Here is a 27,291-nt window from a genome sequence, read left to right on the forward strand (position 1 = left end):
TGCAATTTAAATTTTAAAAAGTAAAGTTTTTCTTCGTGTTTTATAGCATAAATGCCTAAGTGGATAATGTTTAAAACAACAAAGAATTTCCTTGAAAAATGCAAAATTTCATTAAAACTAGAATGGCAGAGGAAGCGTGTTTGTTTTTATTTCTTTCAAAGTGTTGTTGTAATTTTTTGATAAGGACTTTAATAAAAAAAATAAGCTATTATCATAGGTTTGTGTGAAACACAGCATTTGAACCTTACTTAAGGCTTGACATTGCCCTAAAGCCCGGAAAAAGATCAGGAAATTAATAAGGAAGTCAGAAATAGATAAGATAATTGGATAGTTCAGGCCAGCATAGGATTAGTTCAGTCACTCTATACTTTATAAAAGTAAAGTGTTTCAATTGACAAGCTCTCGTTACAATGCAAGTATTTCCATATCATAAAAAAATATATAAAAGATACTTTTAATTCAAATATATTTCAATTTGTTTAAGTATGCTTGCATGTACCAAATATTATGACAAATGTTTTGTAAAGGATATATATTGCCAAAACGTTAGCATTTAAACATGTATGGCTGACGCGATAACATGTAAAACCAAATGGCATAAAGATTAACTTAAAAAATTTCATTCTTGCAAATTCAAAACAAGTATGATTTAAAGATTCTCATGATGACCTTTTATTGAGCTTAAGTACACGTTCAGATCACATATGTCTAAAAGGTTAAAAAAAGAAATCGTGTATGACTCAATAGTTTACATACTAAACTTGTCTTGTTGAAACGTTTACAAGCAAAATGATTACTTAAATAAAACCAAGTACAATTTTGGGATGCAAATGATGCAGACCATATTTGATTTAAAGGTTCATTTACTGTATGGAGCAAAAGTACACATGCAAAATAATATTAATAATAATAATAATATTAATTTTGAAGGTAAATTAAAAACATAAATGACTCCAGGAATCGTAAAAGAAATAACAAGGCACGAATTTGAACAAATATGCTCAGTATATGATCTTGTTTGTGTTGCAAAACAAAATAACTCTTAAAATACTCTTAGACTAGGATACAATTATTACCCAAACAAATGCCAGATATCCCGAAATTCTAACCAAAACTATTACAGCCAGTAACACGATTGTTAGAAACATACGTTTATGTAAAAGACCCTTATGATATTAATTCTAATATTGTGATGGCAACATCTGAAACCTTTCCGGACAAAATATTTTATATAATATTATATTACAGTAGGTCTTTATCCAGATACTCAGAGATAACCATGTCATTAAACATTTTAAAGCAATTTCGATTGTATACAAATTAATTTACAAAATGGTACTCTAGAATTTAGTCAATACAAACATAATAATGTTGCGGTTGATAAATATGTAAACAACATTGCTATTGTGTTTTACGATTGGTCGCTCGAAATTTTAAATTGAAACATGTAAGGGGAAAATATGAAGTAATTTACTCTCTTATCTAAAACAAAAATCCGGTTTTACAAACAAATCATGTTTAAATTAGCACGTGAATATCTTGATGATTTGTAAAAAGAACCGGTAGGTCATAAAAGATGTCAGCGATGCTCCAGGAAATATTTGCTTTTATATTGATATTTACATTATATGGTAATAATTTTAAACTATTATATTTCTTTTCATAAACAAACTAAGTCACATTTCATTATTTATTTAAGTTGTGTATATGTTTTAATCCACATAAAGTTGTACACGATAGAAATTTAAGACACTGTTAAAAAAGTTATCAATTGTTTTATTCCAAAATGTAATACTGATTAAAGTTTCAATCGTGTAATCACACGATGCTGTGCCGCTTACATGAAACTGCCTAGGCGACAGCACGAAATACGACATACAAACGCCAATTATGATATAACATAGTTTGTCGTTTTTTGTCCTGCTGCGTAAGCGAAAGATGAGAAGGCATCATTTGTTATTCACAGAATAATTATTGTTATTCACTTTTTACCTGAACTGCTTTGTGACATCTTGATGGTGATATTTTGGGCATAATATTTTAAACGTTTGGTTTAAAGTGACATTATGCTCAAGTTGACTTTATGTTTCAAAAGATTTACTGTTGTAATGGTGAATGACCAACAGTTGTTTTTGAAAATGCTTGGGATAAAATATTGTTCTGCTTTAGTTATTGAACGCTACAGGTACATTTCGAAAGAAATCGCTATCAAAGTACTCCATTGTCATTTTTTCAAACACCAAGAATCGTTTTTCTCTTATTAGGTCTTACATATTCAAACTGGCAGCAGTGCAATGGCAAATGTTATTACTTTGGTAAAAACAAAATGAGTTTTGTTGAGCAGAAATCATACTGTAATGGAATAATAAAAGGCGTTTCGAGGCAAGCAGACTTTGGGACCAGTGACAGTCAAACAATAACATCCATACTGTCAGCATGCCATCTTAGCACAATAGATCAAGAACCATACTGGATAAATATGATAAGTACGAGGGGCTATCACTTTCTTTATTGCGTAAAATATATATTTGAGATATTGATTTGAAATTCTTACACTGCTGAGAAAGATAAATAACAAATAAACACAGAAAAAAATCATGTAAGTAGCCTCTCATATTACAACAATATTTATTTACAATAAACACATGTCGGCGACAGCGGCGCATTCCAAAACGTTATTGACGTCAACGTCATAATATTAAAAGTACAACTTACGCAGTCAATAACCATTACTGCTTCACAAAGTTATGTCCATCATTATTTTTTATGCCACTTAAAGACTAATGATAGTAAAATTTTATTTTCTCTGTTCGCCTGCTTTTTTTTCAAATGTTTTTGTTGGTGTGATTCCCAAATTATAACATAATTTTATGATCACGCTATTTTCTAAATTCTGTGTGTCCGTCATTTTCCCGTTGTAAACAATATCGTCGCCTGGCGTTTCAAGCGATTTCAACAAAAAATAACGGAAATGACGTCCATAATTTTAATGAATTACTTAAATGACATCATAACAGAAATATGCGATGTTTAGCGGGTTTTCTACGTTAATTAGTAGTTTTTTAGCAAAAAAATATACGATGACTATCTGCGATTTTCTACCGTGCGCCGAGTGCCGTGTATGTGCTTATTTAATAGCAATATCAAATCATTTTTTATTGACGCAGTTAACTGTTTGTTACAAGACGTGTTGATAATATTCTAAAGTGTATGCTGATAAAATTTCATTACAGTACACGTTGACGTTCAAAAGATATTTAAAGAGTCCACGATTTTTTGGATAACCCCTTGTATGTTTGAACTGTGATACATTGAATTATTGTTTTCATATTTATTTAAAAATATGTTTTTCTATTTTTGCATCATGTCTTTAAGTTAAGCAATATAAAACTGCATAAAACAAAAGCTTTTTTTAAAAGAATTGTTTAATATATCCTCTAAGTGAGAATAAATGTGATAATTGCAGACCTTTATGGTCACCCAACGTGTCGGACTATAGTCTTTACCGGGAAAGATGTTCAAGTAAATGGTGATGTGCTATGCTTGTCAAAGATGTATAGTCTCTGCGAGATAACAAACACAACATTGTGCCAGCCGACAAGTAACAATACAGGAAAAATATTAACCAGCAGTACGTTTAAGTTTTTTTAACTTTAATATTTCTCAAAACACTTTGCTACAAATCATTAAAATTACTAAAAGTCAGTTTACAATTTCTTTCCTTATAGTTAAAAAAGATGAACTTATTTAAACCATTGTACTATTCTTACAAATTAGATGCAGCACCCTGTTGTATTTGTTTTACTTAAGATCAATAAAATATAAATTCAACAATAAAGGAAACAGTCGTTGGCTTATATAAATTGTCAACAGACGAAAGATTATTAATATAATTATGTTCTACTATTTTACAGAATTTGTGGATTTACCCGAGGAAAGTAAATCGTATGTATTGTCATCGTTTCAACATTCATATTGCAGAGCAAAAGAACTCTGCGAATCAGACTGGAACAATGATATTAGCCCAGTGAGACAAAATAATTCCTTTTGGGCGCAGTTGGGAATCAAGCTTGGTCTCAGAGGAGCAATGAAACTCAGCTTTTGGATTAAAAGTTCCGGTATGTGAATAGACATCAAGAATAAGTAATGAAATTCAACTTTATTTATTTATTTAATTTGTAAGCTGAAGATAATTATACATGCATATTTGCTAAATGAAAACATATATATAAATGGTTTGATTTGTCTAGTGTTACTTTGTATTTATGTTGTTCCCTTTAATGAAATTACCATGTTAGAATAAACATTTCAGGTGTCTCATGTCTTAAAACAGGCGAATTAGGGAATATGATTTACTATGAAGGACCCTTGAATTTCCATATGGAGCAAAAAAGTACAAATGAATTTCATCAAGTGTTGTGTGTAAAAAATATTACGGTCACGACTACAACACAGAAAACGACAAAGGCAATATCGACAAATGACTTGCATCATCATACAAGTCCATCAATGATCCCAGCGTTGCACGAAACAGTGGAAAGTCAGACAAGAATACAAACCCAAACAAAAGTTACTTCAAAACAAAAACCTGAAACACCAACGACTTCTATAAACGTGCTTATCCCATCATCTATGCAAACCAAAGCATTAGCAACTGCAAAGAAACAACAATATAAAACACCTACGAGCAGTGGAAGTACAGGTTCTCTAGCACCTTCAACCATACGACCGCACATTATATCAACAAATCGTTTAAATGCAGCAACTATTACGACACTACCAACAAGTATGTCAACAATCGGAAGAAGTGTACTACCATCAACATCAACATTTAAACAAACAAAGGTTAAATCTACGGTATTAAGCGCAACATCGGTAACAACTATGCATTATATGTTATTCTCTAAGACAACCAAAGCAAGTAGAAATTATCCAAAATCGACCGGTTCGCATTCTATGCCTGTAAGGGAATCTACTATCGAACAGAAAACAGGTGATCATACGTATAACGCTTTCCCTTAAATTCTTAGAATCAAAGGAGACTTTGATTAACTCATAGAGAGTCCCATATATTAGGTCGAAATGGCTTATTATTTTATATTTATTTTCTATAAAATTGAGACAAGTAAATTAATAGGTGTTAATGGATTTCTTGGCTCACAAATTAATCACAATTAAACGTCCCCTTTTTTTAAAAATAATTACATAAAATGTTATTACTATTTGATTGTGAATATGTCTGTTTATCATAACTGACCGTGAAAGGTTCTTCTAAAAATCCCTTGTCTTTATTTTACCCAATTGTTTCTTTTGTTTAGCTAACGGACAATCGTACGAGCAATCATGGATATCAATTGGTCTTGAAAAATATTATGTCAATCACAACCAAATGACTTACAAGTCAGCTTCAATTTTCTGTGGTGAGATAATGAATTCGACATTGGTTAGGTTTCTAAATCCACTTAAGTACTTCAAAATCCTAGGAGAGATAAATCTTCCGGACAACTCTTTCTGGGTAGGAGGTAAATCTTTCAATTTATTTATACGATGATACATTTTCTATTTGAAAACAGAACAGAAATAAATGTTAAAGATCATACATGTTTTTACCCATCAAATTTACAATAATCTAAATTTATAAGATAATACAAACATACATACATACGTACGTGCGTGCGTGGGTGCGTGCGTGCGTACGTACGTACGGACGTGCGTACATACATACATACATACATACATACATACATACAGAAAGACAGAAAGAAAGAACGAAAGAAAAAAAGGAAAGAAAGAACACTTTATTTTATATTTATTGTAAAAAGATATATGTAAATGATTGCATTAAAAATATTTACCGACTAACCTCAAATCTTTTAAGTAAGAAATACATACTAAAACCGGTATTCCTAGTCTACTATTGTTTCGGTTAAATAGATTTAACTGTATATTTTATTGTATATTCTAGCACACGGTTTTGATGAAGGAACACTACCAACTGATTGTCTATCTTACTGGGCTAGTAACATGACTCTGATGACATCTCCTTGTCACTTTAACATGATGAGCGTTTGCAGCAAAAGCTTAGATGAAAGCAACGTTTCGCATGTTTTAAATAACCCGGATTTCAAGACAATGTTACGAGAAATGAGCGTGCTCAAAAACGGTACAGGAAGGCGGGTGAGAAAACTCACTTGCGCAAAGGATCCACGGGTATCGGCTAAAGCAGCAGGATTTACAGGAATGTTTTTGATATGTTCTCTTATTACACTTGTTGTAATAAGTGATCTATTAAGTTTGATCTCTAGTGTTAAGAAACGATAAGAAACAAATGCAGATTCAAAACATCTTGAGTTATTACACAGATAAACAATAGATACAACTGGCAAACGGAATTGTGAAAACATTTTGTTACAAATTTTCAACCAATAATAAAAAAATATAAAGCAAGGGTTTGCAGTAAATATACAATACAAGACATTTTGGTATGCATTTAAAATATGATTCGTTGCATGAATTTGTAAAAGGCTACAGTTATGTTTTACAACCTTTCCATTTCATGACCTTGTATTAAGCGTTCATGCAAATGCCTTGATATTTTAGATATAGGCGCAAAACAACATAACACTTATGATAAACCAAGAAGGCGGAGTAAATTCTAACTTTTGTACAAGAATGTTACAGTCTGAAAAGTTAGTCTTTGACTAGACCCTGTAGTTTACTTTGTACTTCTCTGAGTTGTCTTCTGTAACAGAAAAAGGGTGTATATGGAAATGTTAAATAATGAAACAGGACACAGGAATCAGTTACCATTAGTTTATGTTTGTAATAATGAGAGATCGCTTTTGAAAATCTAATGTTCTACAAGGATTTAAAAAAGTAAAATACATATTAGAAAATAAAGCTTTTCTGAATATATATATATTTTTTTAATCGAACGAATAAATTTTACTAATAAAAGAAAATAAGTTAAATACATATACTAGCTTGACATTTGACGGCAGTAACTTTTCAAAAACTACTTTTAAATGCTCTTGGAAATCATCACTTTAAATAACGCCCGGAGTTTGAGTGTATAACATACTTTTCAGCCGCCATCATTCGTAAATAGAGAGAAATTAAGAGCCCTAAATAAAGTAAGCCATTATTAAATTAATGCAGCCTTTCAATTATCAAAGGAAATCTTGAACAAAATGCGTTATTTCATCAGTTTCACTGAGCACAATTATCGTTACGTAATGTAAGCGCAGATCGAATTCTTTTCATAAAGTTCATTACCATAACATTATAACTTAACATTACTTGATTACTTTCTTTAATATAATATTTTAAAATGTTGTACACTTTTGGGAGAGACATATATGTATACTCCTTATCAGCTAATGTAGAGAGCTGGCCTACTTATCAATTTATGATGTTCTATTTAATTTTCATTCTGACAACGGAACTGTTAACATCTTTGAAAGTAACTAAAGTATGTTCTTTGCGAGCTTTTTGTTACTTGTCTTTTGTAACCTGAGTCATCAGCAGACATTTGACCCAGGTTGCAGTTTCTCTAATGGTCAGTGTATTTACAATGTAAAACTCGGTCATGAGAAACATTGTGATGCGCCAACAAAACGTGCTTCGTCCGATGGTTCAAGTACGACGTCTTCCGGATTTCAAGTAATTATTTATTTTATACTTATTTTTATATTAGTATTTAAAAACTCAATTATGTTTTAATTTGGCATTATTCCGCTTACTTGAAGACTAAAAATAAACATCATTTGTTTTGTCATGGAAATGTGAAAGTTTATACATATATATATTGCTACAATGATGTTTTCTCGTAGTAATTTTAAATAAAACACTTTGATTTGTCTAAAATCAATTAACAAAAATGCAGGAAAGACATCCTAAAAGAATCATGTGCTACATTTATATGTACAGATAAAATGAATAGCATGATTTGTTGTAACTCAAGGCAACAAACACGCTAATCTAAACATAAACATCTAAAATAATTTTGTATTTTCATTTTTAGGTATTACAGTTTAATTTGATATGAGGTTTCCCTAAAGATTTTGTTTTCAAAAATTCAGGCTTGTTCATGCAAAGATGTTGAGAGCCTTCAAACGAATATGAATTCCCTTCTGTCAACTGTAAGCGCACTTCAACATAACTTCAACACAATGTCAAGTCAACTGAATGTTACACAAGAGAGACTTGGATTGAAAGAGTCCGAGATGGCAAGACTTCTTACTAACAACCACAATGTTACCACCCAGTTAGCCAATCAACAACTGTTGCTGAATAAAAGCAAGGTATTGTTATAATAAATCTGGTCTGCAATTTTAAGCGGCTTATTTATCTTTGTGCAAAAAAACTCGTAACTTTACAATATCTTGTGGTTGTCTAAGGCATTTAAGTTAATAAGACGTTGGTATGCTTACACCAAAATATGCAAAGAGGATACTTCTGCCCGTCGTGTCATGAGAGCAATAGTAAACTCACTTGTTACAGATGCATTGACAATGAACCAAACCTCAAGCGATAAAATTTAAATACATTGTAAATAATTAGCATCAGAAAAAAAACATTATTCATAGGATTTCTCTTCATTTTATTGTTCAGTAGATTTGATAATACGATATATGTCTTTAAGAATTCATATGTTTAATTTGAAAAGCTGGTTTCTTTGATTGTTATATCTTTCGAAATGTGACATAATTCTAGGACATTATACTATAACAGTATTATACAACACAATGACCTTATCCTGAAATAAAATATCATAAGCCTATCGTTACAAAATGTATTCGAATTGTTTTGATGTTTAAATAAATTATTATCATTTCAAGATGGTCATGGGAATAGTTTATACAAAAAATAAGCTTTAATCTATATGTGTATCATATCTCCTTATTTCTTGCACTTTACTAATACATTGTATTTTCTTCACATCAAAGCACTTAATCATAACACTTTTTATTGACAGACTGAGTTAGCAAATACTGTAGAAACGTTGAATAAAGAGCTTGACCGAGTGAGAATGGAACTACGAAACACAAATGATCAACTGACAACGTGCAAAATTGCTTCAAATCAAATCGATGGGCATAAGTCAAATACTCCCGGTAAGTTGTAATGTCTTAAGATAAGATAATGTCAAAGTCATGTCGAATAAGGTAAAATCATAGGTCTTTTTATCAGTTTGACACTGTTATTTGTTAAATTGTCAATGACATTATTTTACATATCACCAACCTTTTAAATACTATTAACGTATTAAAGTACCAGTAAATTGTAATGTTATCTTTTTTTATAAAGAATTTACATCTTTAAGTCGTATATGTGACATATCGACAATATACATATTCGATGATTTTTTGGTTGGGTTATATGCGGAACCAACACATACAACTGACCTCCAAGCTTCACTTGTGGAGGAGGATCTCAGGTGCCATTCTGTGCATTATTTTTGGCACGAACGGGCACATGAGTAGAACTACAGACGTTCTGTAAGCTAGCTGGATAGCTTCCTCACATAAAAGATGACAGGGCGTAAATGTCACGTGGAAAATATGAACGTGAAAACGTGGGAAGTGTTACATGAAATGTTATTCTCAACAGCATATGCTGTTTAATGTTATTTTTTGTAAGGAAGCATGATGAAATACATCACATCACAGAAATGAAAAGTCAAGAAGACGTGTTATACATCTTTCGGATGCTGTAAAGATACTAAACGTAAACAATATATTTAGCGTGATCGACAAAATAAATACTTACTTATATAATTGTTTCACGTTTAAACAGACGTTTTGCATTTTTAATTGCAACAGTTTTATATGGCAATTTTGTGACCCACTATTGCGGATTTGAGGACATTCATAACTGTAATTATACACTTGAAACGTGTAAAGGCAGCGACGAAGATTGTTGGACTAAAGGCACTGGACGACAGGATGTATATTCGGGCCCAATCGAAGATCACACTTTCGGTGCCCCTAATGGTAATAATGATCTTTTACAGCATTTGCAAAATTCCGAAAAAGTACATATAAAGTAAGGGACAGGATGAAATATTATTTATATTGGAAGATAAAAATTCCTTTTTCATTAGGTAGCATATGAATAATTAAAAAAAAATGATATATAAAACGGTCATTCCGATAGATTTGATATCCTTGAATGATAAGGTAAAGTGATGTGAGGAAGCAGAATTTTTGTGTAAACAAAATGTATATACCCAAATATGACCATGTTTTGAACGATAATTCAAAATAAACTTCCTAGCATATAATTAATAGCTATGTTTTAGTTGTAAAATCCATAGCTGGCATTTGTTTTAGGGCATTACATGTTCATTGATCCAAGCCATAAACCAGCTTACTCATCGTCATCATCATCGTCGTCTTCATCGCATCCTTCTAGATACGCTCGAATGACTTCTCCTACACTTCCACCAGCAAATCGTTATTGTGTAAGATTCTGGTACACACTCGTTGGACGGGACATAGGAAACCTGAGAGTTTATGCACAGGTAAGTTTCTTATACTGGGTGCACATTGATCGTTGCTTAAATAAAATTAAATCATCAGCTCACATAAGCATATATAAGTTAACATATAATGAATTTCACATTAGCCAAGTCAATATACTTGGATATTCTCCGTTATCTCCATACAATAGATGTTTTTATTACATGACGAAAATAAGATTCATTATTTGCTAAATTTCTAAAGTTCTCTAAGACAGGCGGCAAAAAAAAAAAAGAAAAAAACGAACGTATTTTCATGTCTTTGGCATTGTTTCTTATTTAAATATGTGTGCATGCTCATTATTTAATTACATAGTTGTATTTTTGCCCGGATGAATACTGTCTCAATTGACCTTCAATTGCATGAAGGTGTTGTTATAAATTATATAATAGAATGTAAAAATAAAATGGTACATCCTCATACTGTACTTGTGTACCTGTGATAATAAGGATCGATCAAGCTCTGTTTTGCGCAATATATATAAACTGTAAAGGGACATTAATTTGATAACGTTTTTATGTCAGGTTGGTGGTGGCAATGGGTACCCTGTATTTGAGATGTCTGGACAGGTTGACAAGTACTGGCATATGGCACAGATATCTCTTGATTCAGAGTATACAGCTCAACCGTTCAAGGTAAGAATTATGTTCGGATCATTTATTCTATCAAACATACAAAAAAAATCAATGTCATGACTTAAAGTCTATTATGACATTAAGTATATCACTATTCAATGTCAATAAGGGAACTGGTGTTCGGTTCAAGATTGGGCTCTAAGTATGGTGGGTGAAACAAATGCTACGTGAAAACCATTGAAACGGATGGCTAATTTATTAAAGCCAATGATACTATCACCTTGTCTTTTTATTCAAAGTGTAACTCCAAAATAATTAATCACACAGCTGAACAGTTTGGATTGAAAGTAAAAAAATCTGACGCGTCGACAAATTCTGTTCCTTTAAATAAATAATCTTTCTATGATATATTTTTTGTGATTAATGAATGCTTTGAAGGTTTCATAATTTGCGGAAATTTATTACTTTAACAATTCACTATTTAATATTTAAGTATTGAACATTACTTTTGCCAGTGCTAGGGGCAAAGACGACTGCGGCACGTACAATTACTTTTCAGGAACAGACTGAATCAAATAAAACCTGGAACATTTTCAATTTTGCCATTTTGGTCCTTTTTGTTTAACTATATGTTAGTAAATATGTCGCTCTACGAATCCTTATTTCTATAATTTGTAGATTGTGATTGAAGGTAGCACAAATTCGTACTATGTGTACTCTTACAACTCCCACCATACCAATCATAATATGCAAGGTTACATATCCGTCGATGACGTTTACATTTACAATACTTCGTGTACCGGTAAGTTGAAATACGCTGTCAGTCCTCCTTAGTTTTCATTTTTACACTTGGTAATTTCTGTTCTCGGAATGCTACACAAAAATGTGCTAACTGAGCAAAAAATCTCTACTTTAAGTGCAGTCTGACATGTTGACTGGAAGTGGATAAACATAACATGGCTTAACTGTAACAAAATTTATAACGCATAATAACTTACTTAAAAAAATGGAAAGTATTGTTTTTTTTTCTATTGTGCACACTTCATTAATTAAATAATAAAAAATGATTAATGGTTGATACGAGGCGAGGATCAAATGAATATTTTGTTCCTAAAATATTTGTTTGTTTTGTGACAGATGTACCAAAATGTCCTGCCGGAGCTAGAAAAATGACTGTCGGTAACGTTACCTCATGCTACACTTTTCATGTGACACCAAAGTCTTGGTCCGAGGCTGTCAAAGTTTGCAAAGCTGAGGCACCGAACGCTCATTTGATAAGTGTCAACTCCAAAAAAGAACAAGACTTTATCTCGGACACTATACAGAGCGATGCAAGTTAGTATAAGAAATCATTGGATCTATCGCATTTTGCTGATGATATAAAAATGATTTGATAAAATTATTATAAAAACGCTATACGTATATAGAATACATTAACCGTTCTAACAAATTGGATAACTATCACATCTTACAAGATATTGTCGTCGTTTAATTGAACACATTCATTTATCATGTTAAATATTTGGCAACCTATATCTGACGATATGCCTCTCGAATGGTTTATGTTCAAAATTCAGTGCCACAATAAAATTTAATAAATAGGGTTAAAAGTAATATCAAATCAGATGGTGTGAGAAACAACTTTCCAAATACAAAATTAAGCTTGATAAAAATAACAACAGAGAAGCGCATTACTGCAAATTATTCCTTATATTATAAGTATGTATGTCAAAATGTCTTTATTCTACTTAAAATTATTTTAGCATATTCGTCGGTTGGAAGCTCTGGCTGGTACACGAGCGGTTCGGATGAAAGAAATGAAGGTAGTTTTGCGTGGACCGACACGGGCTTCCCGTATGCATTAAACTACACAAACTGGCACGTGGGCCAACCAAACAATGTCGGTAACGTCCAAAATTGCCTTCTCCTGCAATACAGCGACGTCAAGTACGAGTGGGGCGATATTAATTGCCAGGACAAACATCCATTTATTTGTGAAATGCACGTGTAATGATAATGCAATTGTTAAATGCACATGTAAACAAAATAAAGTCAAAGAAATGTTTTAATTTCTTTTATTTAGAAATAATTGTTAATGTTTTATATGATATTCTACATTATGAATTACCCTTTTCTATATAGGAAAAATAGATTAAAACCAACACAATTTACTTTAATAAGCTTCATCAGTTGATAAATAACAAAAGAAATGACGTAAACGTACAAACAGACGTCTACGGTTTTTCTATATAGGAATTTGACAAACCATTTTTTTCTTTAAATATTATTTAAAAGCATGTTCATTTTCTTCACCCAATTTAACTTCTTACCTGTTATCACAATGGATATTGAATTTTATTTCATTCTAAGATCTTTGTGGTTGTTGTCTGGGTGGGACAGAACACAAATCCAGGTTTACATTTTTTCAGTAAAGATTAATTCTTATGAGGTTAGGTATAGACCCCACTCATTTTAGTAAGAATTTCAAACAGAAAACAATAATTTTACCTAATGTGAAACAACGTTACAAACACACTATTTTACTTTTCGTAATACAATACTATTTCAATGTAGTTGCAATAGTGGTAGGGTTAATTACTTTATTGAAACATCTAAAGTTTTTTGTTTTGTTTTTAAAAAATACTTATTACCTTTGGATAGATTTATTTTCGACCGCAGGTCATAAAATGTCATGTTATATAGGTACTGTAATAATATATAGCGAATGTATTGTGTTCGTTTTTCCATCTGCTTCGTTAATAATTCGACTTTGAATTTATAGTTTACTGTATACATTTCACCGTATATTTTATACTTATACAGTTGTTCAATCATAAGTCGCTTGATAGACACTGTTAGAAAATACTTTATAGTAATTACGAAAACTTAATACATACGATATGAAGGACTATTTTAACTCCGAGAGGGATATTTGTAAATGTTTACAGCTATCTCTTTTTAAAACAATGACATGTTAAGCGCAAAAAGTACTTATGTCTAAGCTTTCAAATGTTTCAGATCTTAATTTATTACATTGACAAATATGCCGTACGTACCTCAAAATGTTTTGTTTTGAATTTAAAACATTCCCATTATTTGTTAATCATTATAAATTGATGATAAGGAATTAAAAAGCAAATTTCGAATAGAAATTGCCATAAACACCTCTTTCTCTAACGAAGAAACAAATAACATAAAATTTCACAAAATTATTTTTGCTAATGTTTAATGAAGTTAACATTTTGTTACATAACTTTTATTTATCCTCATCTACATATAAGCAAATCAGTAAAACAAGATTACCGCCAGTGAACTATTCAAGTGATTTTTAAAGCATAGTTTATACATGTATTCACATTCTGACGTCACTGGATATACACGGTAAATACATAAATGCATTAATAAAGAGCAAAAATATATCAAGGCCTAATGGAAGACTTTAGAGAATATTTAGCAACAGATGAAGTAAATGTTCTATGTGATTTTAGTTATATTGAACTTATCATAAAAGCTTTAACACAAATTTGATTCAATTTTAAAAACATTTTAACTAGCATGCTTCGATATCGGTAAAGTAGAGTAAATAAGAATCCCTCAAGAAAGTTCAAAACGGCCAAATTGAAATTTTGCAGGCTTGGTTTGATTGAGTCTGTTCATGGACAATGCTATCAAGTGCAAACACCTAACTACGCCCCCTGGCACCGGCTTTAGCAGAATTCAACATTTAAACATGAAAATGGTAAAACTTTGAGTTTAGAAACCTCCACAGATGTGTGATGATCAAGTTTGCTGTATCAACTTTAAACAGTGCAACTCTAATACTAATTCATTTTATTTCTTTTTGGTGAAAAAAGAACTTCTAACGCCAGAACAATCACTCATCAACATCACAACTATGACAGAACAAATTATAAATACCCCGACACCCCCCGTTGCTTGCGAAGATACTCTTTTATCTTTTGCACTTGTCAATTTTCTTATCTGTCTTTTTGTTCCGTTTTTAAGTACTGTCATTTCGCGAATCATTGTTTTAAATTCTGGGGTTTCCAAAACTCCGGAAAGGTCACCACCTAATATCCTTCGACATACGCTGAAACGCTGCATGTTGCATGACAGTGTTGTCAGAGTCATGTTGTTATTGTTGAAAGACAAACAGTCTGTGGCCGGTGCTCCTGTGTCCAAACCATGTGCTGGGAACAAAACAATATTGTAAGAAATAATTGTTAAAAAACAATCTTGCAATATTTTAATTTTTCAGATTGCAATTTAAAAGATTTCGCATGAAATGAAGATTAAAAGATTTGTACTTACTTTAAAATAAAACTAACTTTATTAATTAATTCAGTCCTGCAAGCGCGTTTAAAGAAAGTGTACTTGACGTTCTGATTATTCATTGCCTTAATTTCGTCTATGTAATTAACAGATGATTTTTTATATCTTATATTATGTCCTAATGCATCATTTAGCTGTTTGAATAACGGGCGATTCTTTTCTGATCTACTGGGCTTTTGTTAGTTCAGATAGAAATAAAACCAATACTTAAGGCTCAAATACCTTTCGAAGAAGCACTTGAATGAGGATGACCTATACGATTAGTTGAAGGTGATAATTACTGTAAATGACAAGCATAGCGTCACTATATCCAGATGGAGATGAGGAAAATGAAGAGTGTGACATTTAATGCACAACGGACTCTGGTTGCCTCGGGGACATCTCCCTGTCTACATAGAGGTTAAATCACTCTTTCTTTTTTAAGCAGTTTAATTTTAAATTCATTCTATTTTTTTCCGTTTTGATCGATGTATCGATGTATGAATTTAATAGTAGTTTTCCCGCTGTTGACCTATATTTATAGTTGAAACTTATCTTCCTATAATATCAAATCTAATGATCAGGGTCGACATACAATTTGTTAATGATGTCATGGTATAATAAAACTTTCGAACAGAAAATGCGTTGATTTCGGGGATACCCAACTTACGTCAGTTCTTTGCTTTAAATTAAAGAAATAATATTTCAGCAGAGGCAAAGGTTAGTCATTTTTAGACAAGTTAATTTTTGGATATTCTAGACCTCCACCCCGAAAAAATAAGAATAAAAAACCCAAACAAACAAAAACATGTCAATATCGCATATTCTTCTTTTCAGACGTATGCTCGGGTTACATATAAACATATGGCAGACTGAAAACTGTATAATATAGTAAAGTTAAACTTTGCATGATAAACACAAAAGAATAAAGACTACATAAGATGATACTTTGATTTATTTTCTCCTACCTCCAACCCAGAATGTCTTGCTGTCTGAAACAACTTGCGGAATCTGTGTTAGTATTGAGAAGTAATTTAATGGATCTAAAAACATTGCCAACGTTGCGTTCATCCTATCGTTACAAAATTGAGATGCTTTGTTATAATTTAACGGAACTGTGTTAACGTAATATTCCTCTCGACCAATTGTGACCCATTTCGTACCTAGAGTGTAAAGATACTGTGCAACATAATGATTCAGATAAATCGTTGATTTCATAGAAATATATTGCATACAATTTAAATAATAGTAAGCTATACTAATAATAATTCTTTAAATTCTATGGCATAGTAATTCTGGCTTGCACTTTATTTGAAATAAACATCTACTTTTGTACAGTTGTCTTTCTAAGCAAGCTACAATGTAGTATATAATTCACAGCAAGAAGTTTATCTAAAAAATGACATTTTAACTCTGCTCATTAGAAATGTGAGGTACATAGTGAGTTTTGGGTAAATCAATATCCAATCCGAACATATGTTTTGTCGCAGGTAAAATAAAATAGCAAAATTATCCGATTTTATACGAATACACGAGTTTGCAAATAATTTAGTAATAATTTTTATTTGACAAATTGGCTCGGGATAACTTGTAAATGAATTTTCTTATCTATTTTTATCTTTACGAGAGGGGATTTTTCTTAAGTTGCTGGAAGTACAGAAAATTAGATAAGGTATATAAGGATCGATTTATAATATTATGTTGTGAAATAAACTCGAATATTTTACAATTACAAGTATGTATGTTAGCTACCTTGAACTGTACTTGTCATAACCATTGCCGGCGCATTTGTCCCCGAGACAATGCTCAATGATGGCATATAAGTTTGCTTTGTACTGGGGTTGGTCGTATCTGGTGTACTCGTTGATGGCATATGTCCTTGTTGTGTAATTGATGTTGTCTGAGTGCTCGGTGATGCCGTCTGAGTTTGTTGTGTACTTGTTGTCGGAGCGTGTGTGTTCTCTGATGACGTGTGGATTTGTTTTGTTTTTGGGATTGTCGGAGCTTGAGTACTTGTTAATGACGTCTGAATTTGTTGTGTACTTGTTGTTGTATGTGATTGTTGTGTACTTGTTGTTGTCGGAGCTCGAGTGCTCGTTGATGCCGTCTGAGTTTGTTGTGTACTTGTTGTTGTCGGAGCTTGAGTGCTCGTTGTTGACGTCTGAATTTGTTTTGTTCTTGGAATTGTCGGAGCTTGAGTACTTGTTGATGACGTCTGAGTTTGTTGTGTACTTGTTGTTGTCTGAGATTGTTGTGTACTTGTTGTTGTCGGAGCTTGAGTGCTCGTTGTTGACGTCTGAATTTGTTTTGTTCTTGGGATTGTCGGAGCTTGAGTACTTGTTGATGACGTCTGCGTTTGTTGTGTACTTGTTGTTGTCTGAGATTGTTGTGTACTTGTTGTTGTCGGAGCTTGAGTGCTCGTTGATGACGTCTGGGTTTGTTGTGTACTTGTTGTTGTCGGAGCTTTAGTGCTCGTTGATGACGTCTGAGATTGTTGCTTAGTGGAGATTGTGGGAGACTGTGTGCTTGTCGATGATGATGTTTGAGGCATAGTCCGGGTTTTTGATTTAGTGCTGCTATATGTTTGCTGTGTACTTAATCGTGTTTGAACTGTCGTGCCTGGTTTATCACTCATACAAAGCACACTATACTGATTCTGTGCACTTTTATTGGCTGCTATGTGTACATAAGGTCCAGAGAATTGCATAACAGTTCCCTCCTCATTTCCATTCGGGCAAGAAACATCTTGAAAAGAAAAATAATTATGATGCATATAACGTATGTTCCAGATGCAGTTTGATACGTGATGATCGGATCTAGTTAATATATTATGGCTCGTAAAAGAAATGCAGTTTATTAAAAAAAAATACGGCCTTCCATTTTTGTACTCAAATAATTACCTGAACTGTGTAACCAAAATTCGACTTTCATCCGTCCCGTTATCCCAAGCTCTGTGCCCAAAAGTCCCATATAAGTGTAGTTTCCGCCAGGAGATATTTGACTGTGCCATTTTTCACAAATATATTTAGCATAGCAATAAGTGTATTGGGTGCCAGATAGCATATAATAAAGACCTCGACCAGCAATTTGCACCCAATCTGAAAATAATATATGAAAATGGTAGAAATTCAAAATGCCTTATGATATTTAACTCGTCTATGAGTCACATGTAGTGTTAACTTTTAACCCATAAGCTGCTGAATTAATTGAATGGACTTGTCCATTTTCTATAATTGGAACTTACCATTATTAACATTTTCGGGATGTCAACATTAGTGAATCAACAGTTTAAAGCCTGCCTCTTAAATGATGACACATGCCAATCTTTTTCTGTGCGCCTTGCTCTTAGTGTAAACCTTTTGTAAGCATGGCTCTTAACTTATGAGAACTTCACATCTTATTTTCCTGTGCGCCTTGATCTTAACTAATGACAAATTCATTTTTTTCCTGTACGTCTTGCTCTTAATGCCTATCTTTTTCTGTACGTCTGACTATCAACTAATGACAAATGCCATTTTTGTGCGTCTTGCTCCTAACTAATGACAAATGCCAATCTTTGTCTGTGCGGCTTGCTCTTATCTAATAACAAATGTCTCTATTTCTCTACGCCTGGCTCTTAACTGATGACAAATGTCAATCTTTTTCTGTTCCTGCAGAGCATTAAGGGTTAAATAAATATTAGAATAGCCAAATTATTCTTTATTAACGACTGAAACAATAAATGCTCATAGCAGAATAACATAAAATAATCTAATAATATCCTAACCATGCTTAAGTTCGTGACTAGTGTTCGAAGCCTTGCAGAATGATTTCTCATTTTCGCAAATCGGATACTTCTTTGACGTACATTGTTCATTCTGGTTCATTAAAACTGCATCCCCATCGAATGTTATTGTTCGGCAAAGTAGACCTGTATTGTGTAGCAAAGTAAGATAAAGCCATTATGCAGCAACTTGATAATCTTATCAAACTTGGTACATGTTTGTTTGAAATATGGTGTATCAATCTTGAAATTTAAAAAGACACTGAAATATTAAATAGTTAACAAAATGATACGTTATAAAAAATTAAAATATATGTCTAGATATACAATTATATGTAAGAAAGTTGAAAAAACCATGCTTGTGCGATAACGTTAATGATTATTATGGTGTTAATTTTTACGACGAAGACGCCAACGAGGACGATGATGAAGATGATTTGTCGACGATGATAACGCTGGTGATTTGTATGCTGACGACGACCATGATGCTAATAATGATGATGGCGATTATGATGATGTTGATGTGTTAAAAACATACCACTTTAAGGATAACAAAATCAACTCTTACTTTCTTTATTTATCCAATACGGTTCTTTGTCAGTCTTTACTATTCGGCATGGTTGGAAAAATGTTGCAATAGACTGTGCCGTTTTTGATCCTAAATCTACAGGTGCACTTCCAGACATAGTATTACAAAACCCTCTCATACTGTCAAAAGATACGTTGTTTTTACCAAAGAAGAAGCATTTGTCATTACATGTCTGCCAACCTGAACTCGATCCGCATTCTGAATAACAATAAACTTATATTTGCAGATTTAAGGCAAATAAAATGTGTCAAGAAATTTAAAGAAACGAAAGAAAAGAAAAAAAGAAGAAAGAAATGGTATTAAAACAATAAATTGTTACACCATATAGTATGAAACTTCAAAACGTCAAATGGAATACTTGGAAAGCATATAGTTGCCAATGTATGTGCAAATTAGATTGCAAATTGGTTCCATAATTTTAAAACTTTCAAGCTTGTCCTTTTTAATGTGTGTTCAAATTACATATAATTACTGGCTAAAATGAAAGGAAATAAATAAACAAATAAATAAGAAAATAAATAAACAATTAATAAATGAAATAATAAAAAATAAGTAAATTAGAAAATAGATACATAAAAATCTATTAAAAATTGTTGTAAGTGTTACTTGCGAAATACGTTTTACTAGCATATGCTAAATAAAGAAAGCATTTTTTTTTTCAGGATAAAATGACTGTCAAGAACAATGTCACAAGAAATTTTCTAAAAACATTCTATAAATAGATGGCTAATTAAAGGAAAATCGTTATTATATAGCGAAATTAATTTGTACAATCTGCAACTTTTAAAATATGAAACATTGTTTTTATATATTCACAAAATAGTTCTATAAGTCTTGTTCAAGGCTTTGAGATTTTCTTGTTATTTTTAAAGTTTTATTTTTATTTGGCTACTTAGGAAAATGAACTCAAAATAAACTAATAAAAAATGCAAAACCTATCAATCAATCAAATATCGATAAAAATTGATCAAAAGCTTACCTCTCACTTTGATGAAAACAAGAATAATGTTAAATCCCAACACTATCGTTTTCATCCTTAATATATTTCGTACTGTGCGCGTTCAGAGTCTACTGCTTAGATTAATTTCAAAAATTGTAATTTAAGCAATCCCTACAAAACGAAAATGTTTAAAAAAACATTTCTTCTTATATTTTCCCCCATTTTGTCGCTTTTTTTTATCTATTTCCTTTTATTTTAAGTTGTGTTTATTAACAAACAATATTTCATATCAACCTGACATTGCAAAAATCGTTTTCTATTGATGGATGGATTAGTGTCAATCATAGCGGACTTCCTTCCGGTATTTACTTTTCTGCTTAAAATATAATTTAATAATTCACTGATGAAAAAGGTTATTATAGATAAGATCCTTAGAAACACAACAAAGTTGTAGGTGACTAACTTGTTACTGGAATAACCCATTGTCGCAGTAGGAGTCAAATAATAGGATAATCAATTTCCCTTTTAATGATAAATTGATAAACTCCAGTATGCTTATTCATTTTAAAATTTACCAAATAATTCAAGCCGGTTGGCACCTCAACGCGACAGAGCCAAAACAAATTAGATGGAAATCTGATAGTCTCGTTTTAAACCATATATATATACTAGATATATTCTTATAAAAATGATACAATATTTCTACTTATTTATGAAATATCTTTATTACAACCAAGCATTCTCTTGTGTAAATCAGTAATTCGTGGACACGACGGCGTTTGCTATATAGTTGATGTAAACTCCCATAAGAGCATTTGTTGTATGAAATGATGTAAGGAAGCTTCTTGGTGCCAACCTTAATGTAAAATAGATAAAACTCTGATTAGGACTTTGTTACGCTCCTTAATAGAAATAAGATAAAGACCAGTACGCTTCCTTGGTGTTCACAGGATGCGGTATATTTAAAGTTTGCATGAAAATATTGTGGTGGTAAATGGTATCGAACATTTAATTTTTTTTTCAAATTTTACTGTATTCAGATCTGATGACAACATTTGCCAATTGGTGAATGGTTTATCATTTTTTGCCTTTAGCTAAGTTGTCTATTTGAAATTTCTGTGCGAAAATTAAAGTTCTTCTTCTGTCATACTGTATCTGTCAGTAAATGTTGTTTTTTTTTTAAAAAAATCACAGTTGAGCAATGTCTAGCACACTATATATTTCAGAAAATTAAGTGATTATTATTCTAATGCGTGCTATCCGCATGGGTTGAAACCTGTCATTGGAAAGCCGTTGTTTTCTTGAGCACTGGTTGGTTCCAGGAACGGATTTGAAAGTGTGTCTATAAGCTTATTGCTTCCTACACAATCGAACCAAAATGTATACGGTATAACCCAAGAAAATACCTTACATCTACATTCCATGCTTTCATTTTAATAACACATATCATTAACGAAATAAATATCATTTTATTTGGAATGACTGCGTTTAAAGGAAAAACGACACGAAGCAGGATGTAATGCTTGTGAAAAACAGTAATATTTTAACCTTTCAGGTTGATATACGATCAAACATATTACTGCAGGTGGCAGTTGCGAAAGGGAACATTTGTCAATTTATGAAGTAAAAAAGCAGCATATGGTGCCAGGAATTCTGTCTCTCTAGCGAAGAAATCATTTCCGTTCAATTATAGTTAGCAAATATTTGTGAGTTTGCGAGTAACTTATAAAAAACACAATATCGGTTAATACTTACAAGATGGATTTATTCCGTTGATAACGGCATTGATTATGTTGCCAATTTAGTTTCTTCCTTAGCAAAAAGACTGAATGAGACATTATTTAAAAACTGATAGTATATCAGGGATTTTTTTCTGAACTAAAACCCTTTTCAATCATGCCTTTTTTCAGAGAACTTTATAACTTGAATTGAAAAGGTTTTGAATCATCCTATACAGTAAAAACGTGCTTTGCGACGACCCGAGACCAACCATTTTTAAATCCGATTTACAAATGTACGTCATTTATATAAACAAAACACAGAAATTGTGCTATAGTTACGACGAATCTGTGCAATATCCGACCGTAACTAGCAACATGGTAAGTAAACGGACCAATTAATCTTATAGTAAATAAACTAAATAAGCTAATATATGATATATGGCTGTAAAGACATAATATTTTTAACCTCATAAAAAACAGGAAAAATTGTTTTTCAAGACTATTGGTTAGAATGACAACCTGGTCCCGTTTGTTCAAAACATCGGATGGAGTTAATCACTGGATACGCATTTTATTCATAAGATAACTTTTCAGCAACAGAATTTATCCAACAAACAAAATTTTGTCAGTGGATAATTATTTTATCCGTTGGTTATCACCAACCAATGTGTCCAGGCTGCCACAAGAAAGCTTTTGTGTTAAGTCGATGTTTATTAGTATAATGCATATATTACGTAATTGGTTTTTGAATTCGGTATACCCGAGACATGTGCCTTCTTGTCAATTTAACATTAGCAGACAACATATAATTAAAAAATATGATAAACAAGATCATCAAGGAAAGGCGGCGTTCAATGAACGCAGCCCCCACCCGACCCAGTAACAAGAGCCATTGGCAAGGAGCCCAGGAGGACCCCAAGCAAAAACAGGGACTTTTAAGCCACTTTTGATAAGTTTTTCCTGATTTTGTGACAGTTGCACCGAGATAGCACTTTTACCGTCATTAAATATCCCAATCACATTGTATCTACTTTCTTTGGGTGTTATAAGACACCAGGTCACGTGTTCATTTAAGAAAAGACCAGAAACAGGATCAAATAACTTGATTTTAGTTTCAATGTTTAGATTTATTAAACTAAAATTGATTGTATTTTGCTAGAATTAAACGGTACATTAACAAAGTGTAAATAGAGTGCTAACTTTGCAAAAACAACAACTTTATTCGGGGATAAAATCCACGAAAAACAAAACAAGTACAAAAATAATCGGATCGAAGTAGTGATCAATTTAAGGATCAAGATCAGTATTTGGGTCAACTTTAAAATGAATATAATCTTATAAAATAACAATAAATGTATTTTGAATTTTTTTTCATTAACATGCGATTTCAAGTCAAAATTGCTTTGGGCTAATACTAAATTTAAATCTATAAAGATGTACAATGGAGAATATTTAAACTTTTAACATTAGTCCTGATCTTGATCCTTAAATTTTTGTGAGCATAGGACCAGGAGATCGGCAAATGCCTAAGAACATTATAGATGATATAGAACTTATTTATACAAGTTGCCTACAATACGGTAGGCAGCTGCAGGCTATCATTCTCACGAATGATCTTCAAATGTCACCATTTTCCTTGAAATATTTGTAATGCGGGTTAAAAGTCTTAACAACCGTATGCGCTAATTCATTTCTTTCAATTTGATTTATTATAAAATGAAAAGTCCTTTACTTACCGCTTTGTTCATTCCAGTCATTTATTTGCACGTATTCGTCGTTACTATTGCACATAATTCCTATATTAGTTTTTCATTCACTACGAGCTACGGATATTAACTGTGTAACGTGCTATAGAATGCCAAGTGATTTTATGTAATGATAAAATGTGTTCAATCTACACCATATAGGATGTTCAGATTGGCAAAAATGGCTATCTAGTTAACTGACAACTGCAGTGACCATAAAAGGGTTTATTTACATTTGTCTTTTTGTATCATATAAATTATTCGAGTTCTCGGCGATGGTATCTTGATGAATCATAAATATTACAAAGACCATGAGGAACAGTCATTAGAATTACTATAATTGTATGCATTACTGTCTTGCTTCACATAACATTTAGAATTAAACAAGAAGTATCTTAAAACAAATATACTCAGTCGAAGTAAAACTGGGTAATTTGCATATAGTATTTAATATACGTTTTCAATACATAAAGAAATGTAAGCAATGCTTGCAAAACAATGACAATAATTTCTTGTAGCTAACTCATTTTGTATAGAAATTAAATTTAGTTTAAAAGCGTTTTGATATTGATGTCTCTTCAAAGTATGACAGCTTCTAATTACACTATTTAAATAATTGTTTCTATAACTTGACTTTACGTCTGACATTATATTTTGTAATCATGTGTAATATTTACATTATTTAAAAAAAGAAGCACAAATGAAATATTGCAAATAGTAATAAAAGGATAATGGATAGTATAATTCAACAAACTACTTAAAGACGTTTTATCTTTAATTTAATGCCAATAACTATGATGATAAAAATATAACACTGTAAAAACGTTGATAATCGGTCTTGGTTCACAAATAAAAACAATTGTGATTTCTAGATATAGACAAGTGAAGATATAGAAAAGTGATTCATAACCCGACCCACCACATTATGTTTAATTTTGGAAGTCATAAGCCAATTTAAACTTCACATACAAATAGAACCATTTATTTTTGTTCTCAATAATTTCGTTACAGTTCACTTATACTCTCAATGTAAATTACTTATTTTTATAGCACGAAAATAAGAACGTTGTGTTGGTATAATAAATGCACGGATTTGCCAAATGTACAGAGAAACAAATTGACAAACCGAAAAACAACAACAACAACAACATCAAACAATACAACTTTTCCATATAAAAATATTTTTGTTACAATTGACAGAATTATCAATTGTGTTATTAATCTTGATAAAAGGAACACTGTTAGATGTATGTGTATGTTTAATTATAAATACTCAATTGATACGCAACAATATATGAAAATTATAAACATTATATCAATCGAACACATCAATAATCATATAATATATTACATACTTACAAAACATAGAAACTAAGGGTACCTGATAAGGTAGGATTTTTGCGCGCTTTTAGATATGTATATGCATAAGTAAACTTTCAGGATCGTGAACGTTATCAGTGTCGTTATTCTGGACAAAATTTATAACTAAGTAAGTTCTTGTAAAAATAAACTGTTCGCTAGAAAATGTAATTAAATATAAACGCGGTGTAAAATGTTTTGCGGGAGAAGTTGTGGTTAAACAGACCTTAAATATCTGAGCAATTTAACTAGAGAGCTAAAAAACTACCCTTTAGATTTCATTTTAGAATTATCCTTTTATTTTGTAATGGCAAGAACTATCCTTTACATTTGTTGTATAACTATCCCTAAAATTGTTGTCTTAGAATGACAAGAACTATCCCTTACATTTTATTTTAGAATGACCAATTGATTTCCCAGATTTCAGTCGTAATTTATGAATAACCAATGAAAATTCTTCTTCTATTCAGTTTATTCCCTGTAAAATTTACAGGAAGTCACACTTCGGCCGAAAAAAAGTTATTTTCTAAACTAGTTAATGTTAATAACACAAATTTTTAATTCACTTGTATGCAATCAAGCAAAGTAAACAGATGAACAAACATAATAACTGTATGGCATTTTATCAGGTGATTCAGTCAAGTAAATTAATCAATACATCCCCAACATATATTATCATTTTAGGATGCTCAATTTTCAATGGCACTTTGCTGAAAATTCTGCAAGTTTATTTTTGCTTTATAAAATCTTCTTCAACACATTAGATTAGACATATCGATCAACAGATGACCTCCAGGCTTGTTCTCCTGAAAAAAAGATGAGGAAAAAATACGTGCAAATGCATGTGGTATCTACATTAAATAAAAAGGATTATTACGAAGCGCTTAAATATTCATTATTCTTGCAAAAAAATCTGCGCATGCAGGAAAGAAAAAAATGAAACATGTATAATGGATAAAATCACGTGGGCGCGCGCTTTGTTGCATGGACACGCCAGCATGAAAAAAGCTTAATAATAAACTAAATTTTAAAATAAATATACGAAAAACAGATATGCAGGATAACCTATTTTGAAGTATGCAAGAATAGCGACTATGTGTTTTAAGAAGCCATTGGACCTATTAAAAAAATTCTCCTCCTGCGGGCAAGGGCTTTAAGTTCAACCTTTGTCTGCAGATATCCATGCAAGCATAAAAGTGCACAAACCCTCTATTGTTATTCGCAAATTCGAATATATGAGACATTTCACGCGTTCACTTCTTTCACTACCCTAAGAAGCGGGTACAAACTACTTCAACCCACTAGGGAATGAACTTACAGAAATCTGAACTTATAGGCCTACAAAAACAGTGAATGTTTGTATACAAAAAGGTTTGTTCTCTTATTCTTGTCATTAAACAAGCTATGCTTTAAGGCAATGAAAATTTATTTTTTCAAGTTTTGTATTTAAAATCGAGCGTGCAATGAATTTACCTTTTGGTGGCGGCGGATGTCTCACTGAAAATATATAAAATTTCAATTTAAAACTTCGAAATTCCAAAAAAGAAAATATACCTGGTAACAAGTTATTTTATCATAATTATTCTTCATAGACGTTTATAAAAATAGGCAGTTTGACAACATTATGGTTAAAGGTTAGAAAAATAAAAATACGTTTTTAAATATTATCGTTCTGTTATAAATTAGATTTTGGAATGTGATTTTTCTATGTTTCAATTAAATCAAATAAAATCTAAATAAACACGCAGAAACAACGGCTTAAATT

The 27,291-nt window shown here is 31.6% G+C and overlaps 4 protein-coding genes across 4 annotated transcripts in view; 2 read left to right on the forward strand and 2 right to left on the reverse strand.

The window, feature by feature from the left end:
* Positions 1-1,538: 1,538 nt before the first annotated feature.
* LOC132726900 (uncharacterized) lies at positions 1,539-6,642 on the forward strand. The gene is made up of 7 exons (XM_060712311.1): positions 1,539-1,631; positions 2,265-2,486; positions 3,467-3,631; positions 3,915-4,118; positions 4,313-4,993; positions 5,319-5,522; positions 5,966-6,642. Exons 1-7 carry the CDS (start codon positions 1,577-1,579, stop codon positions 6,319-6,321), a joined length of 1,887 nt encoding a protein of 628 aa, XP_060568294.1. The 5' UTR covers positions 1,539-1,576; the 3' UTR covers positions 6,322-6,642.
* Positions 6,643-7,408: 766 nt separating this feature from the next.
* On the forward strand, positions 7,409-13,163 carry LOC132726894 (MAM and LDL-receptor class A domain-containing protein 1-like). The gene is made up of 9 exons (XM_060712304.1): positions 7,409-7,662; positions 8,082-8,303; positions 8,978-9,116; positions 9,825-9,995; positions 10,335-10,525; positions 11,048-11,158; positions 11,777-11,900; positions 12,236-12,433; positions 12,862-13,163. Exons 1-9 carry the CDS (start codon positions 7,474-7,476, stop codon positions 13,107-13,109), a joined length of 1,593 nt encoding a protein of 530 aa, XP_060568287.1. The 5' UTR covers positions 7,409-7,473; the 3' UTR covers positions 13,110-13,163.
* Positions 13,164-14,338: 1,175 nt separating this feature from the next.
* On the reverse strand, positions 14,339-20,892 carry LOC132726912 (uncharacterized). Its single transcript, XM_060712323.1, has 7 exons — positions 20,741-20,892; positions 19,741-19,959; positions 19,176-19,319; positions 18,310-18,507; positions 17,162-18,154; positions 16,378-16,572; positions 14,339-15,288 (listed from the first exon to the last, which is right to left on the reverse strand). Exons 1-7 carry the CDS (start codon positions 20,793-20,795, stop codon positions 14,930-14,932), a joined length of 2,163 nt encoding a protein of 720 aa, XP_060568306.1. The 5' UTR covers positions 20,796-20,892; the 3' UTR covers positions 14,339-14,929.
* Positions 20,893-25,408: 4,516 nt separating this feature from the next.
* The window catches only part of LOC132726901 (cadherin-23-like), a 36,673-nt gene continuing 34,790 nt past the window's right edge, over positions 25,409-27,291 (reverse strand). Inside the window, exons 18-19 of the mRNA XM_060712312.1 lie at positions 27,000-27,023; positions 25,409-26,332 (exon numbers count right to left, since the gene is read on the reverse strand). Of these exons, the coding sequence (XP_060568295.1) occupies positions 26,292-26,332; positions 27,000-27,023 (65 nt within the window). The 3' untranslated portion in view covers positions 25,409-26,291. The remainder of the gene's footprint in view (positions 26,333-26,999; positions 27,024-27,291) is intronic.

This window comes from Ruditapes philippinarum, unplaced genomic scaffold, assembly GCF_026571515.1.
Source record: "Ruditapes philippinarum isolate M1 unplaced genomic scaffold, ASM2657151v2 ctg1028_1_1_1_1, whole genome shotgun sequence".
NCBI classification, from domain to species: domain Eukaryota; kingdom Metazoa; phylum Mollusca; class Bivalvia; order Venerida; family Veneridae; genus Ruditapes; species Ruditapes philippinarum.

Excerpts from the sequence above, each read along its gene's own strand:
- LOC132726900 (XM_060712311.1), top strand. The coding sequence starts at position 1,577 with ATGTCAGCGATGCTCCAGGAAATATTTGCTTTTATATTGATATTTACA. Across the intron at positions 2,487-3,466 it reads ATACTGGATAAATATGATAA|ACCTTTATGGTCACCCAACG; the intron begins GTACGAGGGGCT and ends TGATAATTGCAG. Across the intron at positions 5,523-5,965 it reads CAACTCTTTCTGGGTAGGAG|CACACGGTTTTGATGAAGGA; the intron begins GTAAATCTTTCA and ends TGTATATTCTAG.
- LOC132726894 (XM_060712304.1), top strand. The coding sequence starts at position 7,474 with ATGTTCTTTGCGAGCTTTTTGTTACTTGTCTTTTGTAACCTGAGTCAT. Across the intron at positions 9,996-10,334 it reads CACTTTCGGTGCCCCTAATG|GGCATTACATGTTCATTGAT; the intron begins GTAATAATGATC and ends CATTTGTTTTAG. Across the intron at positions 11,901-12,235 it reads TTACAATACTTCGTGTACCG|ATGTACCAAAATGTCCTGCC; the intron begins GTAAGTTGAAAT and ends GTTTTGTGACAG.
- LOC132726912 (XM_060712323.1), bottom strand. The coding sequence starts at position 20,795 with ATGAAAACGATAGTGTTGGGATTTAACATTATTCTTGTTTTCATCAAA. Across the intron at positions 18,508-19,175 it reads TAGTCACGAACTTAAGCATG|ATTGGGTGCAAATTGCTGGT; the intron begins GTTAGGATATTA and ends TATTATTTTCAG. Across the intron at positions 18,155-18,309 it reads ATTTTGGTTACACAGTTCAG|ATGTTTCTTGCCCGAATGGA; the intron begins GTAATTATTTGA and ends TTTCTTTTCAAG.